Source organism: Phoxinus phoxinus, assembly GCF_949152265.1.
Source record: "Phoxinus phoxinus genome assembly, chromosome: 1".
Taxonomy (NCBI): domain Eukaryota; kingdom Metazoa; phylum Chordata; class Actinopteri; order Cypriniformes; family Leuciscidae; genus Phoxinus; species Phoxinus phoxinus.
The window spans coordinates 39,772,956-39,793,731 of record NC_136876.1 but is presented as its reverse complement, the minus strand read 5'-3'; the positions used below and the strand labels follow the sequence as shown (position 1 = coordinate 39,793,731).

Sequence of the window (20,776 nt, the reverse complement as noted above, 5' to 3'; positions counted from 1 at the left end):
TTGCTGAATCTATATACACCTACTACACTCCACTCGTGTTAATTATCTGAACGTGCTCCTTCCGACCTTTGTTAATAAAACATCATGACCAGAGTTAGTAAAAATGACACAGACAATATTGGGCACTTTCAATTATGTTGCATAGACCTTATGTCCCAAATTATGAAAACTACTCATCTAGGTGTTCAGATTGAGAAAAAAATGAATGTGGTTTGAATCAGGTTTCCCAGACAGCAACATCGGGGCTGTTTATACCTGGCCACTTCATGCATTTTGTCAGATCGGATAGCTATCTGATTTAAACGATTCTATTTACACCTGGTCACATAAATGTGTTTTTGCAAAATGGATACAAATCCGATCTTCAATTCCCGCGCTACGTATATGCAGATTTAATGGAGTTCACGTCACCGAAAGCAAGAGACATGAGCTGCATTTTATTGATCATTAACTAATTTCAAAATCAAAGACCGCAATAAGAGAGAGCGGCAACAGAATATGGTAAGATCATCTCGTTTCTTTACTTTTAATGAAGATGATTGTGTGTTTGCGAGTGTCTGCGACTTACATAGCCTATAACTCGCTCTCACGCGTTTATTTTTTAGCATTAGTGGGAGGAGTAAAATTTACATATGTGGTTTCAACAACCAGATCCATTTACACTTGTCCAGTTTCGTCTGGAATGTGGCCCAGACCTCCTCCTGAAGTGGTTTGAGCGATCGGATTCAAATCCGTCTCGAATGCGTTTCGAAGAGCATTCTGGTCTTTTCACGATCGGATAGCTATCCGACCACAGAAACGCATGAAGTGGCCAGGTGTAAACAGCCCCATAGTGTCGTCCCAGATCTGGCCTGCATCGGATGTACATGTGGACATCTGAGCCGACACTGTTACTGTCACGTTTTTATTTTTTTGGGTGTTAAGACTACAAAAAAGATGAATATGTCAAAAAAAATGTTGTTGAATGTCTCTCTTATGTTCACCAAGGCTGAGCCAAAAATTAAGTAAAACATAAATATTGTGAAATAATATAATTGTTTTCTATTTTAAAATGTTATGTATTCCTGTGATCAATGCTGAATTTCAGCATTATTACTCCAGTCTTCAGTGTCACATGATCCTTCAGAAATCATTCTAATATGATGATTTGATGCTCTAGAAGCTGACTAAAAGTATTCATTTCTTTAAAAAAAAAAAAAAAAAAGCATTCAACCCCAAATATGAATCAATTTATCTCTTCTAAAGAGAGGAAAACCTATGGCCAATCTGGCTTTAGGACACATCTGTTTCATATCTGTAGAAATATTGTTGGTAAAAACAGCTTCATTTCCATCTGTACTCTCTAGTGTTTCCTTTCTGCAGTCCAGTTCACATGCATCCATCATGCCAGGAGTCCTCTGGGCCGATCTCACGGCGCATTATGCAACTGACAGATGTGTGTTCTGCTTCCAGAGACGGTTCGCTCTCCACCCCTCTCTGCACTGTGAGAACATAAACAAGGCCATTGCTCTTTTTCCGGAACCATCCGTTCACAATGGGCACAGAGAGAGGTCCTGTTCTTTACTCTTCCTGTCACAAGGCCATTAGGAATGTGAGGGACAAATATCAGCGTGGTGTGGCACTTCACTTCCAGTATTGTTTATTAATGAGAAACGCAACCAAGCCTGCAATGTGTGAATGCACAGTGTTGACAATGATGAGCTATAAACACATCTGTTAACACACAGTGTCCATTAAAGGGACGATATACTTCAAACGAAATCGAAGAATGAACCATTTCGGACAAAATCAGGCCAAAACAAAGTTCGTTTCAAGAGTTTAAAACAGCTTTCCAGAAAAGTTCACTCTGGCTGGTAAACACCTTTAGACTACCATTGGTCCGTGGCGATTACGTAATGGTCGGGTGTGGCTCTGAGGCTCCGCCTTCTTTGACGTGAAAGTCGTCTCTGGTTCATTTCTTCTGTTCAGTGCGTCGCAGTCATACGCGAGTAAAAGCATGAACACTCTGGAGAGCTGCAAATATTGAAAGCAGCATCAATGCACTGTTTTGTAATGTTTAATACTGCAAATCTGCTTGCTTTAGAGCAGTTCGTTGAATAAAGGGGTATAAAAAAATGCGACTGGAGTGGCGAATTGCAGGGCTCATGTAAACATATCCACGTCACTATCAGATGCTTTCTTAACTTTTCTCTTTTTTTTAAGCTTTTCATTTTTGTTGTGTGTTTATTTTGTTATTAAGTGGAAAGAGCACAGCACATATTTACATATTCAACTAATGCAGCTCTCCGCAGTACAGGTGGCGTTGGGACGTTTGCTAAGCCTAACACTATATCGCTGCTTATCGTTTTCAAACTTCTTTGATCTTTTTCGAACTTCCCTTGAGCGAAGAACTAAAACGGACTTAGTATATTGCCGCCTTTAAGCAGTAAGTCTACGTTAAATCATGGTTTCCATTAAAACATGTCAACTTGGGGCAGCCTTCTCATGGTTGAATCACATGACCAGCACTAGTTCCGTGCAAAAACACATTCTTCAAAACATCTTCTTTTGTGTTGGGTAAGTAAATAATGAACAAAACGATACGATTCTTACATGACTTGCCGGGCTGTTTGGACACAGGTAGTGAGACCTCCGTGAGAGGCAGGATATAAACCTCGGGGTCGTTCTGAGAGCTGGGGGAGGCTAAAGTGGAAAGGTTAGCTTGGCCCTCCTCCCCCTCTGTATTTTCAAACTCCTGCAGGGAACAAAAGCACAGAGAGTCAATGACACAATTCAGACACAAGCAGGAAATGTAGAGTGACGCTATTACTTCAGCGCTATTACTTTACGCATACTGGGAAATTAATATGGAATTTGAATGGTCTCTTTTGTCACAGTATGATGGCAGATGAAAGTCTCTCATGTGTTATTTCTTGTGTTGTGGACGCTGGATGCCACATTTTTTAAAATTGAGCAATCATTTGCTTGAACCCAATAACCTAAGGGTATTCAGCTCCCACAGCTACACATATTGGCTCATTCTCACAGTCTGACTATTGTTGAGCATCTGTGTCGGGGAATTGAATTCTAGTATTGAATCTGTGCCATAACCAACGTGAATTCAATTCTTGTATTTGATCTGAATTTAGATTTGGGTAGTAAACAGGATGCTTGGATTTTATATATTTATACAGGAGAAAATCGACAAATTTTAACATTGTGCAAAAGTTAATTTATTTCAGTAATTCAACTTAAAATGTAAAACTAATATATTATATAGACTCATTACATTATCATTATGGCTTACAGCTTATGAAACCCCCAAATTCAAAATTAGAATATTGTGAAAAAGTTTTCATAAGCTGTAAGCCATCATCAAAATTATGACAAATAAAGGCTTGAAATATCTCACTTTGCATGTAATGAGTCTATATAATATATTAGTTTCACCTTTTAAGTTGAATTACTGAAATAAATGAACTTTTGCACGATATACATTTTTTTTTAGTTTCACCTGTATATATGTATAGTGACGCGTGTGTGTGTATTTCAACGAAAACCTCGCATTAATACAGAACTGCTAGGAAGTTGAATCAGAATCAAGTATTCAGACAGACCATGGTATAATTTGAATTTAAAGTAATATTTCAGTATTCAAAATGCTGTCTCCAGAAATTTGTATTTACCGGTAATTTGAAATATTTCATTATATTTAATACAGTATTTTTTAATCAGCTGTATGTGATTATTTCATATTAAAGCACTAAATTAAAGCTTCTGGGAATGTCCTCTTGCTATTTATCATCATAAAATGTAGAAGTATTTTATAGTAAAATTACATATAATGAAATGTTAAACCATTTGTTATTTATTTGCTGTCGTTGCTCTTGCTGTCGGTTATTTCTGCTGCTGCAGAGCAAGTACAGGAACCTGCTACTGCCAATACATACACGACACGCTGCTGTGAGCAAGTAAGACATGCTGCTGCTGTACAATATAGCGTACAGGAATTACCCGTAGCAGATCTATACAGGTGGAGCTGGGGAAGGTGGAGGGTTTCTGAAAGCACACTGCTAACTGCTACAGCAAATACTGACCAGTGTTTGAAGGTTGAGCAGCGAGCTCATTGGCTACTGATACAGCAGGAACCAATCAGCTGTGCCCAATAGAGAATGATGTGATTGCAAGCAGACTTGAGTTGAGGATTTCTCAGCCTGGTCTATCTAGTTTCATGACAGAACTTTGTATTTTTACTGTAGATTTTTTTTTTTTTTTTACAAAAATATATATACATTGTATTGTATGATGTATGATGAAATGTGTGTAAGTTCCAATTATAAGACCAAAGTGTCCCTTAAAGGATAATTCCGGTATTTAACACCTTGAGTCTATATTGTAGTTTGTTTTGGATGAACAAGAGTGATGGACAAAATTTTTTTGACAATGGTTCCTCTCTCTCGAGTTTTTGACTATAAAAGAATTGGCCATGGACCCATTTAACATTGGAGTCAATGGGCATGTCCGAAAATGTCATTAAAACAACCTTTAACATTATTTTTCAAAACTGTGCAACTCACCGAGTGATTAGTGATGTTAGTTGATGTTCCAGAAACAAAAAGTGTTGCGAAATACAGTTTCTGTCGTGTTTTATTCGTCATTTTGTAAAATCCCATTGTTGAAAAAATAGTTCCACTATAGCAAAATAAACGGATTGGAATCATATATTGCGACGATATATTGTTTATAATCATCAACGAACACTACTAACCACTCGGTGAGTTTAACAGATTTGTAAACGAACATCATTGGCTGTTTTAATGACATTTTCGGACATGCACATTGACCCAATGTTAAATGGGTCCATGGCCAATTCTTTTATAGTCAAAAACTCGAGAGAGGAACCATTGTCAAAAAAAAATTGTCCACCACTCTTGTTCATCCAAAACAAACTACAATATAGACTCAAGGTCTTAAATACCGGAATTATCCTTTAAGTGTCTTTACTGTATATTATATTCAGTTAGATAAAGGCATTCAGCCTCTTTCCATAAGTTTTGCTGTCGACAGAAAGGAGCAGTTGTGAGCATCTGCTGCGTGACTGTAATGAATTTCTATTAATTGTAAATTCATGAAATTCTTTTTCTGTCAATTCAATTGAAATTCCAATTCAATTTACATTCCTATACTCGTGAACTGAAAGGGAGACAGTTCTTCAATTGTGACTTTTGTCCCTAATTTAAAGGAATATTTCATATCCTGTGCTTGCATATCCTCATAATTATTTATTTTATGTCTGATTACAATGGACAACACACTCTTATCTTATGCCGTAGTACCTCTCCTATTTTAAGAAGTGCAATCTTTCATTTTGTAATGTTACAATTGTTCTCTGACTAAAATATGATTTGCTGAGGAAGGGAAAACAGCAATTTCTCTATTTTTCAGGCACCAGATGAAGATTGCCTTTTTCCTGCATTAAAAAATAGTGGCTTTGATTGTGTGGGCTACACATTGTATGAGGCAGCTAATTTATTGAATTCTGGTACTAGTTAAAAACTAGTTGTGTGTAGTTTCTATTTGCATTATAAAATGTAATCTTCTTTTACCACTTCCAATGTAAAACAAGCTCTCAATAGCAAATCTTTACTGAACCGCATCTGCTAATGGGTGTTTATCAACGGCAGTGAATGGCTGTGAGGCAAATTGATGCAATATCATTTAGAACCACTTGAGGGTGCAAAGTAAATTACTTAATTCACACAGTCCATCTAAATATTTCATACTTCAATCTGTTATTCATTCATTATGTGTGCATTACTGAAGTGCTAACAGGACATATTCGAAGAGGAGGGAGCAGTTTATCTTTTATCTTTATCCACCAGCAGTCGATAACAACTTTAATTTGAAGTGTTTCATGTGCACGACGGATGAAGAGAATAAGACGAGGCTGCAAAATGTTGGCCTGCTCCTCCCTACCGCATCCTTTTAAGATTTCAAGACATTTATAATGTTACAAAAGATTTCTATTTCAAATTACTTTGAATTTGCTGTTCATCAAAATGGTTTCCACAAAAATATTAAGCCGCACAAAATATTTTACCTTCTCTTTTTATTTCCTCGTCTTTTTTTTTTTTTTGCTAAACAGTATTTCTTTATTTACTTAAATGTACTTAATTTATTTACTATGTCTATTAACAGTTCAATAAGGACTACAATATTGTACAATATTTTAACACTCATGCAAATACAACTTTGTTGAGTCTGACTCTGTTCAATATGAAATACTGTATACGGCAGTGGCCAAAAGTGATGTTTCCGGCCTAGGAAAATTGATATATTCACCCTTTATTCAAATATTAAAAAAGGTTTGTGAGATTTTGAAAGCATATTGCGTAGCTGTGCTTGGAGTCAGTTGTTTTATTTGTAAAACGCAATGAATTGTGCTGATACATTTTTTGGTCATGCAAAAATAAGAGAGAACCAACAAAATATGAATAGCTTATGTTGTAGTCAATGTATGCTTTTTCCTGTAAGCTTTTTGTTTTTCTATGCAATTTATTTATTGCATGGTAAAATAAAACATGCTGTTTACCCGCATAATGGTGTGGTTATAGGATATACCAGCAGAGACTAACTGTCCAAGCTAAACAGTCAAATGCACTATGACAAATGTCTATTGACATACATGGACATTAGACGGCAAGTGTCCACGAGAAAGCAGCATGTTTTTCAGTGCCAGTTTGCTGTTGGCACAGGATGTCAGACCCTCGTGAACTGCAGCCGCACAATCAGTTTCTTCCCAACAGATGCACAATAAGAACCTCAAACATCTTGATGAAAAGTACGCCAGTGTGAAGCAGCCAACTCATTTCAATTAGACTCCAGCAATAGTTGTAACTCCGGGGAGCGAGGGCTGTTTTCCATTCAGGAAGAGCAGCTGTGTCACTCCATCAGCAGCGTGCGCTTCTCGTTCACAATACACACACACGCGCGCACACACACACACACACACACACAATCCCTAAAGAGACTTTACAGTCACATTTAATACCAGCATGGCTGTCTGTTACATCAGAGACACATGTGAAATTAGGATGAAAAGATGCGGTCTGGTCCCACATGCTACTGCAAATGCCACCCACTCCTTGGTAATGTTACTGGGCATTATTCTACCAGGGTACAGTGTAGGGTTGTGCACCATTCAGAATTGAGATGCCTTTTAAATGTCAACTCAGTTATTGAATTTCAAATATGGTAAACAACAGGGTGCAGAATAGTAATTCAAGGAAGTATAGAAATGGACTGAAACTAAAACAAATGAAACTTAATTAGGCCTATTGTTGTGAATTTCTTTGAACATTTTTGCTTTTTTAGGGCAAGGGGAGAGTGGAGTTTAATAATAATTGTATTATTTCCAGTCAGAAAAGATTTGACATATTATATATCTTCATATTTGTCTATAAATATTTAGATTAATTAATGAATCATCAATTGTCAAAATGAATGATGCATTTATATGTGCAAGTATTTATAAGTATTTTGCTACAATTATTTGTATAAGTTTTACTATATATCACATTAGGGCTGCACAATATTGGAAAAAACTGCAATAATTTTGCGACCATTATTTTACCGCTGGGGCAAGTAGCGTTTTTTTAGGTGTGGGTTTTTCAAACGTCATGTATGTCATGATGAGATAAGGAGATAATGAGATGGGAGGTAAACCACCTTTACCATTGTCTGCAAATAAATATACGCTGACACCTGAACAATAAACTTTAAAGAAGCTTGACCTCAGATCTTTATCTTTGATGTCATTTCTTCCCCCAGCTGTGCATTCTCGACTGAAAGGGCTGAGAATACTTGAAGGCACTGATAGTTAAAGAAAATAATCTAACCGATAAATATTGCAATATGAAAAAAATACAGGAATGTTCACGAGATGACTTGAATAGCTAGCCTAAAATTTTAGCCGCACCCTAGTGGCAGCAAAATTTATTTTGCAGCCAGGGTAGTCTACCAACTCTCTGTTGGCTTTCGAGGTGGAAAAAACAAACTCTAGTCAGGCCAATCACATCGCTTATAGAGTCGGTGGGCGGGCTTAACATAATGACGGCAGAGTTGTGACGGTTACGGGTGAATTCCCTGCTACTTGAAAAGAAAGAATGAGTGGCTGCTGCTGCTGGCGAACAGCGGTCTTTCGAATCGGCTTTGGCCGCGAATCTGGAAGACTTGGAGTTAAGCTTTTCTTTGAGAAAAGAACAAAGAACGGCATCAACTAACATCTTGATGTGGGTCTGGCTTGCCAGGCTATTGAATAGCTATATTTGGAAAGAATTAATCATCCTAGAATGAGTGGGGTGTTCTTTGTTTGTTTGTTTTTTGAGGAGTGCCAAATTAAAAAGAATTTAAAAAGCTGGAAAAAGAATACAGTATTAATATTTAAGTCACCATCAAAATGGACAAGTCTTATTTTTTATGGAATACTGCAGTATTTATTCTAAATAATTGATCTGTGCACATGTTTTTTTGTTTTGTTTTTACATGCAAAATAACTTGATGACGTGTTTACTGGCACAAGGGCGGGACAACCTGTCACTCACATACTGTAAGATAGCAAACCACAACCATCCAATCAATTCCCCATGGACAAAATCAAGTCCTATATTTTCTTTCTTGTTCGTGAAGCCGAATATAAGTCACAATAGGTGGCATGAACTTTGTGTTTGTGTTTGGAATTTTGTTTCACTTCCTGTCTCATGTTAGTTGTAGTTTTTCACCTTGACTTGTTCCTTGATTGTTTCCACAGGTGTTTTGTGTTCCCCATTGTTTCATGTGTGTATATAGCCCTTGTGTTTCTCCTGTTCTTTGTCAGTCATTGTTTTGGCCTGTTTTTGGTATTGTTGGTTCTGTTGGATATCCCTTATGGTTCTTAGTTCTCTGTATTATTCGTGCCCTGTGTCTCCCAGTCCTTTGTTGTCATTTTGTTTGTTTATTTTCTTTTGTATTCTCGCCTCTTCTGTCTTCATCCTCCCTCGTAAAGTAATGATTAACCAACAAATGGATCCAGCAATCCGGTTAATTGGCAACATCAAGGCATCCATTCCCTTGAGGACCACACCAGAGACTTTTTGGACATTGCACATTTTACGGATTTCCCAGACTTCCTCATTGACTTTTATTGCTATGGACTCAATAATAATTTCCAACCTAAACTTCTCCGTGATGATCCTCGAGGGTCGCTGGTTGAATTCCTGGGTTACACCCTGCAGTTAAGTGGATCCCCCTTCACTGTGGTGGAGGTAGAGGACCATTCCCCTAAACACTTTTTTGGCGGGAATGGTCTAAACACTCCAGTGCTTCCAAGTCTGGTGGTCTCAAGTCTGGTGGTCTCAAGTCTGGTGGTCTCAAGTCGGTGGTCCCAAGTCCGAAGGTCTCTACACTTCCAAGTCTGGTGGTCTTAAGTACTGTGCTCTCAGCACATCCAAGTCCAAGGGTCTCTGCACTTCCAAGTCTGGTGGTCTCAAGTCAGTGGTCCCAAGTCCGAAGGTCTCTGCACATCCAAGTCTGCTGGTCTCAAGTCCGGTGCTCTCAGCACATCCAAGTCCGAAGGTCTCTGCACTTCCAAGCCCGGTTGTCCCACGTCCTGTGGATCTTAGCACATCCAAGTCCGGTGGTCCCACGTCCTGTGGTCTTACCACATCCAAGTCCGTCGGTCCTGAGTCTGGTGGTCTCAGCGCATCCAAGTACCGTGGTCCCGAGTGGGTGGTCCCAGTACTTCCATGTCCAATGGTCCCGAGTTCGGTCGTCCCTGGTCCGGTGGTCCCGGAGGTCCTCCCACCATTGGCTGCGCTTCCTGTCATGGCAGCTGCCCTCTTGTGTATGTGGGTTACACACACTTTTCCAGCTCCTACTGAGGCGGCGACGGCGTTTGCTACAGCTTCTCCCGAAGCGCCGGCGACCACTACTGATCCTCTCAAGGTGGCGCCAACTGTTCCTGAACCTTGTGCCTGCCCTGTTACGGCCAAGGAGGCCACCTTTGAACCCTCTGTTCGCCCTGACACGACCATGGAGATCAGCCTTGAAGCTTATGTCTGTCTTGACATGACCACGGAGGTCGTTCCTGAACTCTCTGTCTGCATTGACATGGTCATGGAGGCCATCAATGAACCCTCCAAGCTTCCTGTTCTGGCCACGGAAGCCGTTTTTAACCTGTTTTAGCTCAGCCGCGGTGGTCTCCAGTTCCGCCTGTTCTGCCATTGTTTTCTTCTGCCCCGCCGTGGTGGTCTTCGTCTCCATCTGCTCTGCCCATGGGCCTCTGGATTCTTCATGTTCTGTGTCTCCCAGTTCTTTGTTTTCATTTTGTTTGTTTATTGTTCATAGGCTGCACACATCTATGAGCAGTGGCGCTCTGGAGCACACATACTTATTTAATTAAATCGCAGTCTGCGTGATATGACAATTGCACTAATATCACAATAACAATTTTATTTTGAAATGTACAATGTACTAAAGCAATTAGAGGCTTAAGTGCTGGTTTAATGAGCTAGAAAGAGGAGGTAAAGCTAGAAATTTATACACAACAATGTACATCATATAAATATCTAACTTGCTAGTATTAATCCCACCTTGGTCCATGTTTTCTGTTGCTTTCTATAGAGGTCAGCCTGTTTTCTGTTTGAACACCCATACAAACATGGACAGACTCTCCACAGGGTGGCATCCCTGCGATTTCCACAGAGCAGCAAATGCCATGGTAATTATCTGTGCCACTGTGATCCCTGGACCTGAACCACGTTCACAGTCTGCCACAGACAGCCCAGTGTGGGCTAGACATGGACAAACCATACACCCACTCACAGAGTCACTAAGAGCAGACGATCCTATTAAAAACAGACAGTACAGACGCAGGGCTTTATGGGCAGCATATTAACAGACGGTAGCTGTGTGCTGCGATGGGTCTTATAATGTGCCATTCTCCCACTGTTGCTTTCATGAGGATGTAAACAGCCTGTTTATTCTGATACATTAATCCTCAACTGTGTGTGCCAAAGCCAAATCTGATAACAACTTATCCCTCTGTCGGTCTGTTAAAATCTCTGTCAAACATCCATCCTCCCTCAAATTTTTGTTCTTGAGCAAAACCTATTTCTGTTAGGTTCAAAGTCAGTTCATGTATCAGAACCATTCTGGGTCCGATGTGCCATACTTCACAAATAAATGCTATGGCTTTGTTCCTAAACTTAGTGAGCTGCCCCGCTGCTTACATGGGCAGCTGTCCTGACTGAAATGAATGCGATGCATATGGGAGACTCCTCTTGAAAAAGCTAAGCTAAAATCACAGTACTCAAATACATTGTGATGCATAATGTACAGTATGATAGCATATCAAGACTTTTTATATTGGTGTCTTTATACTGGATATACTCTACCAAACATTCACACTATTTGTGCCATGATGCTTATGTTTATTTCAGAAATGCACAATTCAGGATGCACCATACAGAAGTAGCTAGAACAAAGATGCTCAGAATTAAGTGGAGGCTTTAATCTTCGAAATGAAGTTAAAAAAAAAAAAAAATTTGTTTTGCACTGGAAGAAAGAGCCGCAAGATTGACGTTTTCTTTGTGAGGCCTTGTAGGTACATGCGTACATGACTAGAAGGACAAATCAAACCTAACAGGCTGAATGACATGATGTAATTCTGGGAAGAAACAAGGTGACATCAAACAAAAATGATAATAGGTTGCTGTAAAAAAAAATGAATGAATGAAACTGAATGACGCACCTATAAAACATTAGGATGAGGTGCCGGAGAAGACATTAATTTCTCATCTTCCTTTAATTTGGGGGGCTGTTTTGATGGATGAAATGACTAATGAGAACTGAGATCTCACCTTGAAGCTGATGTCCCCTTTCTTGCAGCACAGGCAGGCGAGCATGAGGAAGACAAACGTGAAGAGGCCGGAGAAGGAGACAGCCACCACCGCCAGAGAGGATGGCCATGACAGCTCACTCAGCGGGGAGCCACCTGGGGTGCACAAACACACACTCAGTGTCAAACTCCAAACCACAGACTACAGTGCATGAAGGCTCACTGACAATGTTTAAAGGTGAAATGTGTTATTTATGTGCCTCTAGTGCATAAGTGGATCCAAAACAAAAATGTATTCTCCCAAACAGTCCTCCCATCTGTCAATGATCAGATCCATTTCTTCCCATTTATTGTAAATTAAAAATAATAATAATAATAATAATTGGTTACACTTTGATTTAAGGTGTCCATGTTACAGTTTAATTATACATTTAAGTACTGAGTAATAATAATTAACTACACATAATGTCTAATGTTTGGATTAGGGTTTGGTTTAGGGTTAGTTCATTTATAGTTCATTTATACTTAATACTACAGAAACTACAATTTACATGTAACAAGGACACTGTAAAATAAAGTGCTACTGACTTTAACTTTACAGTCCGCATGAAATCAAAATTGGCCCTATATGCACATTTCTAGCTTTGTGGTTAACAATAAATCCGTGCAAATTAATCCACAGAAGAAGAAAAATGATGGTAAAACATTACAATAAGGCCCATTAGATAATGCATTAACCAACATTAACTAATTATGAACAATGTTTTCACTGCATTTATTAGCCTTTCTTAATGTTAGTTCATACAAATGTTCATGTTCATGACGTGCATTAACTAATGTTATCAGATACAACTTTTGATCTTAAAAATGTATTAGTGAATTGTGAGATTAACATTAACTAAGGTTAATAAATGCTGTAAAAGTATTGTACTTTTCTAGCTCATTTTGTAGTTAACTAATGTTAAGAAATTAATAATTGTAAAGTGTTACCAACGTGTTTGTCTTCGCAACCTAGTCAAAATCTGACAATTTGCCAAATAACTAAAATACATTAAAACACCAGAAAAAAAACCCCATACAACCATTACAGACAAAATAGCATTTTCACATTTGCTCTTTACGATGGGAGAGATTATTGGGGGCTATTAACAGCTGATAAGACAATAACACGGGTTATCTAAATGTTTCATAACAGCATGTGAAGCAGCATGCAGCTGCTGTCAGTAATTTGATTTGGTGTGCATCACATTTGAACAGATCACCTGTCCATGAAGGAACATGAGGAAACCAGCGCTAATGGAAGCCAAATCTGTTTGTTTGTTTTTTGCGGTGAATCACTGAGACACAATCTGCATGATGATGCAGTATAGGGTTTAAAAAACCTAGATATGAGATGACACTTGTTATTCATATTAAACGCAAGTTGCACAGTATTATCATTTAATGAAGTGAGAGACAGCGATATGGCAAATAAGCTCTGCAGTTTGATTGGCAATAAACGTAAATTTAGAAAAGATAATGCAATCTTAAATGATTCCGTCGACAAAAAGCCAATAGACTTTTTTCAATTAGCTTTTGGATGGTTGCAGATCTGGTCTGTGACAAACAATAGCTTATGATACTTACACATTTTGTGTTACACGTTTACATGTTAATTTTCACAAATGAACACCAACTTTTATGAATTTTTATTGCCCAAATACTGGTGAAACTCGAAAAAATGTTAATATTGTGTAAAAATTAATTTATTTCAGTATGAAATAAAAAGGTGAAACTAATAAATTATATCTATATAATATATTAGTTTCACCTTTTAAATTGAAATACTGAAATATTTCAACTTAAAAGGTGAAACTAATAAATGATATCTATATAATATATTAGTTTCACCTTTTAAATTGAAATACTGAAATAAATGACATTTTGCACCTTATTCTAATTTTTCGAGTTTCACCTGTACAATCTCCAGATGTAAAAAAAGCTAAATGTAAGCTATAAACGAACTACACCATTTACACGACTTCAGCGTCACCACCATTAGGCTTCAAACAAATTGATCAATCTTTATATAAAATCTACAACAGTTTGCAAATTTTGAGTTAGAATACTTTGCAGAAGCGTGAGGCTCTGAAAGCAGACTAGTGAGTAGAATAGGTTACCTTTGTGGCGTGATGACGTTTAATGTCCCCTATAGTCCCATTTAGCCACTTAAGCAATCGCCTTTTCAAGACGCATAAAATCACAACAGAAAAAAAATTACGGGTTGGGCATTAATGATGTATTTTATGTCAGAATAAAACATGAAAATAGCCTTGTGTTAATGTAACGCATGTAGGCCAGTAAGAGCTGTGCATGTAAACCTGACTCTACTGGCCTCAGTGGTCTTTAGCGTCCTTGCTAGTGTGCCCACCTCCCACCCCGGAGACCCAATACGAATCGTGTTCGGAGCGGTTTGAGTAGGACGGTTAGATTTGGTGCCGTGACCCTGATGGGAGTGAGGTTTAGGGGTGTGAACATAACGGACATAGGCCAGTAAGAGCTGTGTGAGAAAACCTGACTCTCCTGGCCACAAGAGGCGCTCTAGGGACTGACACGGTTCAAATTTCGCTCGGGGCGGGTCAAGTAGGACCTACGTTAACCGCAGACCTTATTTCAGGCATTTAGCCAAAACAACTACTGACTTCAGGACAATGGAACCGTTAATGCAAAATGCAAACTCGTTTCTGGACTTCTGGACTTCAGGACTCACTTCTGTAGCAATCTATAACTTTATGTGGGAAAAAAATACCTAAATGAAACGAAATGTTATTGTAAAGATGCAGATCAATTCATGCATACAAAAATCCAGAGACATTGGAACGACTAAAATCAATTTGGCTTATGCATAACAATTACACTGTACCCACTAGTCCTTCCTGATTTTCTTAAAAGAAGAGTCTTGTAAAATGCCGCCAGATAATGATTAATGAAATGTCCGCTAGAGGTAAAGTTGTTGCCATTTAAACATGCCTCCCAGCTGTCCAGTTTGATTGGCTGTATGCTAATGAAGCAGAAGCGATGGGACTCAGGCCAACAGCATTTAGGCCTTTTCACACTCTGCCATTACAAGGACACCGCAGGGGCTGGTGTCACATTATGGACCACTGAGATTTAATCTGACTTTTTACTGTAATCCTGCTGTCAGCAAGGGACAAAACACACACACACACACACGTTAAGCATGTGCTGTCTCTCTCTCTCTCAGTTGAAAAGTGCATGAACATTCAGATCTGTAAAACTCTTCACCACAATGGCAATGTGTCCTGAAATGGAGGAAGTGGCTTGTTTTGCTGATATGCTGACACATGTCGCTGTGGACACCATGTTCCACAAATGACGTCTGTTACTGCTCATGTGGGTTGAAAGGTCAATGTCTTGAAACAGAAATAGACATGGGATGGTATAAACACACAAATATAAGAAAACAAAACTCTGATGGGCTCTGCACCAAAACATAGAGCTGCCCTGCTGTATAATACCTATATAGGCAGCTGTCTTTGACCAACTATGGCTTCCTAATAAAGCATTCTGTATCTCAGAACAGGAGGCAGTGACCAGTGACCGGAGCATGTGTGTATACCCAACACCACATGCAGAGACATGGTCAGCAACGTGCAAAAGCATTTCTACCGCCCACTCCTACGTCTCCATGGTAACAGGCTGGTTGCCTGACCCGTCATGTATTGCACTTCGCTTTTTGTCAAATCTCTCCTCAGCCCCCACCTTTCATAATGATGACACATTTCTGCTGATGCATTAACAGCTGCTCCTTCTATTTTCCTCTGCTTCTTTCATCAGGTTTCCCCCTCACACCCAAGCATTCTCGCACAGTCTCCTAAACACACAGCTTCGCTTCCCTGGGGTGTAAGTGTGCACAGGAGATCAGAGCTGAGATGATGACGAGAGCAGGACGCGAGCTACTGAATTTAAAACAGCTTTCTCTTGCTTTCCTGAAATAAGAGCACACAGCACAGGTGTTCGGAAATCGCATACTATCACAGTTCTTCTGCAATATGCAGTATGCAAAGTGTATGCTTGCATAGATGCAGTTGTCACCAAAAAAGCTTTCTTAATGAATGTTAATTAGGTGCTGACATTTAAAGAGGACATATTATGCCCTTTTGCAAAGTCTTGATTTGTTTTTGGGCTCTACTAGAATAGGATTTCATGCTTGAATGTACAAAAAAGCCGAATTATGTTTCACATATTTTACATTTTTGCTGCACCTCTCTTCCCAGTCTGTCAGTAACATAGTCAGTAACATATAGGGCCCTATCTTGCATCCAGTGCAATTGACTTTGTATACCGATGCGTGTATCATTCCTATTTTGCATCCGACGCACAGCGGACTTTTCCCTCCACAGGCACACATCGGTAAATTAGTGAATGAACTTGCGGTTCAGCGAAAAGAGGAGGCATGTTCCGGCGCAAACGTTCCCTGGTGCTATTTTGCAGTTTCAGAAAACAATTCCCCCACTGACCAGGAAAATCCCAAAGACAGTGGCGTGTTGCGCGTTAGTCATATGGTATTTTAAGGGCGCAGGCTTGGCCATTATGCAGCGTGTGAACAGCGCGCATACACTTTGATTCTCTCATCTACACAGACGCAGCAGTTTTCATTTTTGCAAATCATACATTATTACAAGGAAATATTAACACACGAGGGAAATCATTGTTGTGTCCATGAAGATGTGAAAAAATAAATCTAGCTTACACATTTACCCAAATTATTATACACCTGTTTAACCGAAGCTAATGGGGGTTTCTCCCATCCTCATACAATGTCACTTCTCTGTCTTTTACGGCCCTGACGAGAATGCCGGTCTCCTCGGGCTGTAAACCGCTCCCGGCGTCCGTTATAATAGCAATCCGCCATGGAACAAGCGCGAATCCTTTAAAGAACAAAAATTGTAATCTTTTAGTTTGTCAAGAGTTTTAAAGCGTTGTCTTTTTTGAATAGTGCGCATGTGCGAACGTTCTCTATGTAAGAACGAGCCTATGATTGAATCTGTAAAAGCAAAATAACTGAGAAAATGTTTTATTAGTATTCAGATGCCATGTCTGTAAATTATAGCAAAAAGTCTAGCATTAATTAAATCTCAAACAAATTAATTAAAATAAGTTATTATTCCACTACATGCGTGACATCAATAACCGGTTTCGGGAAATGGTTGTGACGAGCTAGTTGATTTCTTCAACAATGTATCGTATGAAGAAGGAAGTCACGCCGTTGTACCACAAACACACACTTGTTTAGTTCTATGTGTCTATTTGTCGAAAAGTAAGTATCAACACATTACTAACTCAACCAGGCCTTGCCCCTTTATTTGGCAAATGCCTTGGGCGGTAGGGATGTGAATCGTCACTGGACTTATGTCAACTATTCAATTCGATATCAAAATGCATACTGCACATGGCTATGTTTTCGTCAATGAATACAAGCAGTCAGATATATGAAGTCCCTCTTTTTTCTATCTGCTCCAAGAATGTACACTTCCTAAATGTAGTCAAACAAAACTTAAAGGATAATTCCGGTATTTAACACCTTGAGTCTATATTGTAGTTTGTTTTGGATGAACAAGAGTGGTGGACAACATTTTTTTGACAATGGTTCCTCTCTCGAGTTTTTGACTATAATAGAATTGGCCATGGACCCATTTAACATTGGAGTCAATGGGCATGTCCGAAAATGTCATTAAAACAGCCAATAATGTTCGTTTACAAAACTGTTAAACTCACCGAGTGGTTAGTGGTGTTCGTTGATGATTATAAACAATATATCGTCGCAATATATGATTCCAATCCGTTTATTTTGCTATAGTGGAACAATTTTTTCAGACACTTCACAACCGTGTAACTTCCGCTCAATATTTGAATCTGAAGCGTTAGCACACTCCCGACCACTTGATGGCGATAACCGATGTTTATGTCTCGCGGGACACTCACGGTCACAGTCGAGTTCAACTTCATATTGCACTGGTCAGTGGTCACGTCTTTCAATATTTTCAAGGTTTTGTTTGTTTATTTCGCTTACTCTCCTGGAGCACAGTTGCTCTGCTCGCTAGCCTTATGAGAAACGGAAGCGAGCAAAAAGACTACATCGACCAAATGTAAACATCCCCCTTTCCGTTTCCGGTAGCACATTTATATTAACGAGCACTCAGTCCTTCAACAGAATTCAATGGGATTTTACAAAATGACAAATAAAACACGAAAGAAACTGTATTTCGCAACACTTTTTGTTTCTGGAACATCAACTAACATCACTAACCACTCGGTGAGTTGCACAGTTTTGAAAACTAATGTTAAAGGTTGTTTTAATGACATTTTCGGACATGCCCATTGACTCCAATGTTAAATGAGTCCATGGCCAATTATTTTATAGTCAAAAACTCGAGAGAGGAACCATTGTCAAAAAAATGTTGTCCACCACTCTTGTTCATCCAAAACAAACTACAATATAGACTCAAGGTGTTAAATACCGGAATTACCCTTTAAGTCTGAACATAGTAGACGACAGGATCATTCAGAACTAAATACAAAAAGCGCATGAAACTGTCAAGAAGTGTACTTAAGTTACAATGCTGCACTCGCACACACGCACTGTAAAGGTTAAAATAGTGGGTGCATTTTCATTGCTCGCTTTTGTGTTTCGCCTCCCGCGACAAGCGCGTATGCGACGAATAACGTCAGAGAAACGTCAATAGGCTACAATGGCTATAATAGATTAAGGTCTATCAATGCAGAATTGCCCATGTCCGCATCGTGATGCATCGTAGAAACGATTCATTTCAACACCCCTATTGGGCGGGAATTATTTAAATGAGGTGTATTGTGACGTGTTCATACCTCAAGTACAATCGAGGCGTTTCAGGGAGTTTTGAAACAGTGTGCACTGATATAGAGAATAACTCTCTTTAGAGTGACTTTGTGCTTTGTAACTTTGCAGAGCTTTTTCATGCTCGATCCGCAGCATTACACACTAAAGAAATGTTAAAAGGAGTTATTTCTTATAAACATGAGTTTTGTTGGTATAAATGTATGTATTTAGGTCTATTTGAATCGAAAGGCAGTATGTTAAAGAGTTAGCTCGAAACACAAGTGAAGATATTTTTAATGAAACCTAAGAGATTTCTGTCCCTCCATGGAAGTCCATTACACCAAAACTTTGACACTTCAAAAAGTTAAAGTTTAGGCTTTTATTCACATAAACACTGATCAAAGCACATCAAAAATGCTAAATGAAAGCTCAACCATGCTTGGGTGACATGCGAGAACAAGCCACATTGGCTTTTGCACATCAAGCAAGTACAATTATGCTTCCATTTGCCATATTTAATGTGCTACACGTATGTGCATTGATCAATGTCTACCGGTATATGTAAATAAAACCATAAATTAAATCTGTTTATTATACAAAGCAATCGAGTGACGAGTCTCTTCAAAAGACTTGGGTTAAACTGCTTGATTCATATGGATTACTTTCTGATGTCTTTATGAACTTATCGAAGCAAAGGTTTTGGTGTAACAGACTTTAACAGACTTGTAACAGATATCTCTCAGACTGCATTAGAAATATCATTATTTGTTTCTTAGATGATCCAAAGTTTTGACATAAAGGGCGAGTAAGCATACATACTTACAGAACATACTTTATTAACAGATGAGAAGACAACAGCTGGAGTTGTGGAGTGTAAGGATAAAAATAATGTCTGGCTAGTTTATGGTGAGTGAATAGATAGAGCAGTCACTGGGGACATGAGACATCTTGTTCACTGTGACTCACTCTACTCATGTAGGATTTCACTAGACAGGGTTCCTCCAAACTCTATTTTCATACCAATTTATCCTCTTTAATAGGTATTTCAACTGAACCCAAAACTTTATTTTGATGGTCCATTTTAGACATTCTACTGACTATAAGTAACTTTGCAACAACATCTCAACTAACTCTCATTACAGTATCAGTAGACTGTCAGTAGACTGTTAGGTTATGGTTATTTGTTCGAGTTCGGGTTAGTAGAATTTGACAAGTAGTTGCGAAGTTACTTGTAGTCAATAGAATGTCTGTTGGCGGAGCATCAAAATAAAGTGTTAGTAGAAATTAAGCACAGTCTACTAATACTCTAATGAGAGTTATTTGACATGTAGTTGCAAAGTTACTTAGCAGAATGACTAAAGTGGACCATCAAAATTGTATTACCATACATTTTTCTAGTCTGCTCTTTTCATCCAGGTTACCCAAAAACAGACTTCACAAAAAGTAAGGGGAAATAAACTGGAAATAGTATCTATTAAAGCTACACTGTGTAATTTTTTTAAGTTGATTCTTAGCAACAACAAAAAAACACCTTGTTCTTTCAAAATAATATCTGCTCATTAATGTATAATTACTTCTTGACACTAGCTATGTTTCCATCCATATTATTATGTGCATTTTGGGATATGACATAAAAAAAATGGATTGAAATGCCAAGATGGGCATAAATTCTAAAAATGGCCATAAAAAACGTATGCGTTCAATTTATACAGGAAAACAACATAAAAATGTATCAATTGACAGCCCTAGTAAATACACTGTAAATATGTTTTTTTATTCAAAATTGTAAATAAAACAAAGTTTATTGAAGTATATTTTTACTTCAGAATTTAATTTAAGTTGCAAAATGCAGTTGTAAGCATTTACTAAGAGTGCAACAGTATTTAGCTGTAGTGTGTATGTGGACTCATTTTATGAGCACCCAGATTCTCTTTATTACAAAGCTATTTAAACACAGACAGGTCTGAGATGGGACACTTGAGATGGATACACAAAGTTGCAGTTTCAGCACTCTCTGAAGAGCTATTGAAAAGGGACAGTAGGAGAAAATGAGGGAAATAACT

The 20,776-nt window shown here is 38.5% G+C and overlaps 1 protein-coding gene across 2 annotated transcripts in view; it reads right to left on the bottom strand.

Moving 5' to 3' along the window:
• The window catches only part of aatka (apoptosis-associated tyrosine kinase a), a 54,513-nt gene that overhangs the window by 16,289 nt on the left and 17,448 nt on the right, over nucleotides 1-20,776 (bottom strand). For both annotated transcript variants that reach the window (XM_079637547.1, XM_079637548.1), the window contains exons 2-3: nucleotides 11,877-12,010; nucleotides 2,593-2,734 (exon numbers count right to left, since the gene is read on the bottom strand). In XM_079637547.1, the coding sequence (XP_079493673.1) occupies nucleotides 2,593-2,734; nucleotides 11,877-12,010 (276 nt within the window). The remainder of the gene's footprint in view (nucleotides 1-2,592; nucleotides 2,735-11,876; nucleotides 12,011-20,776) is intronic.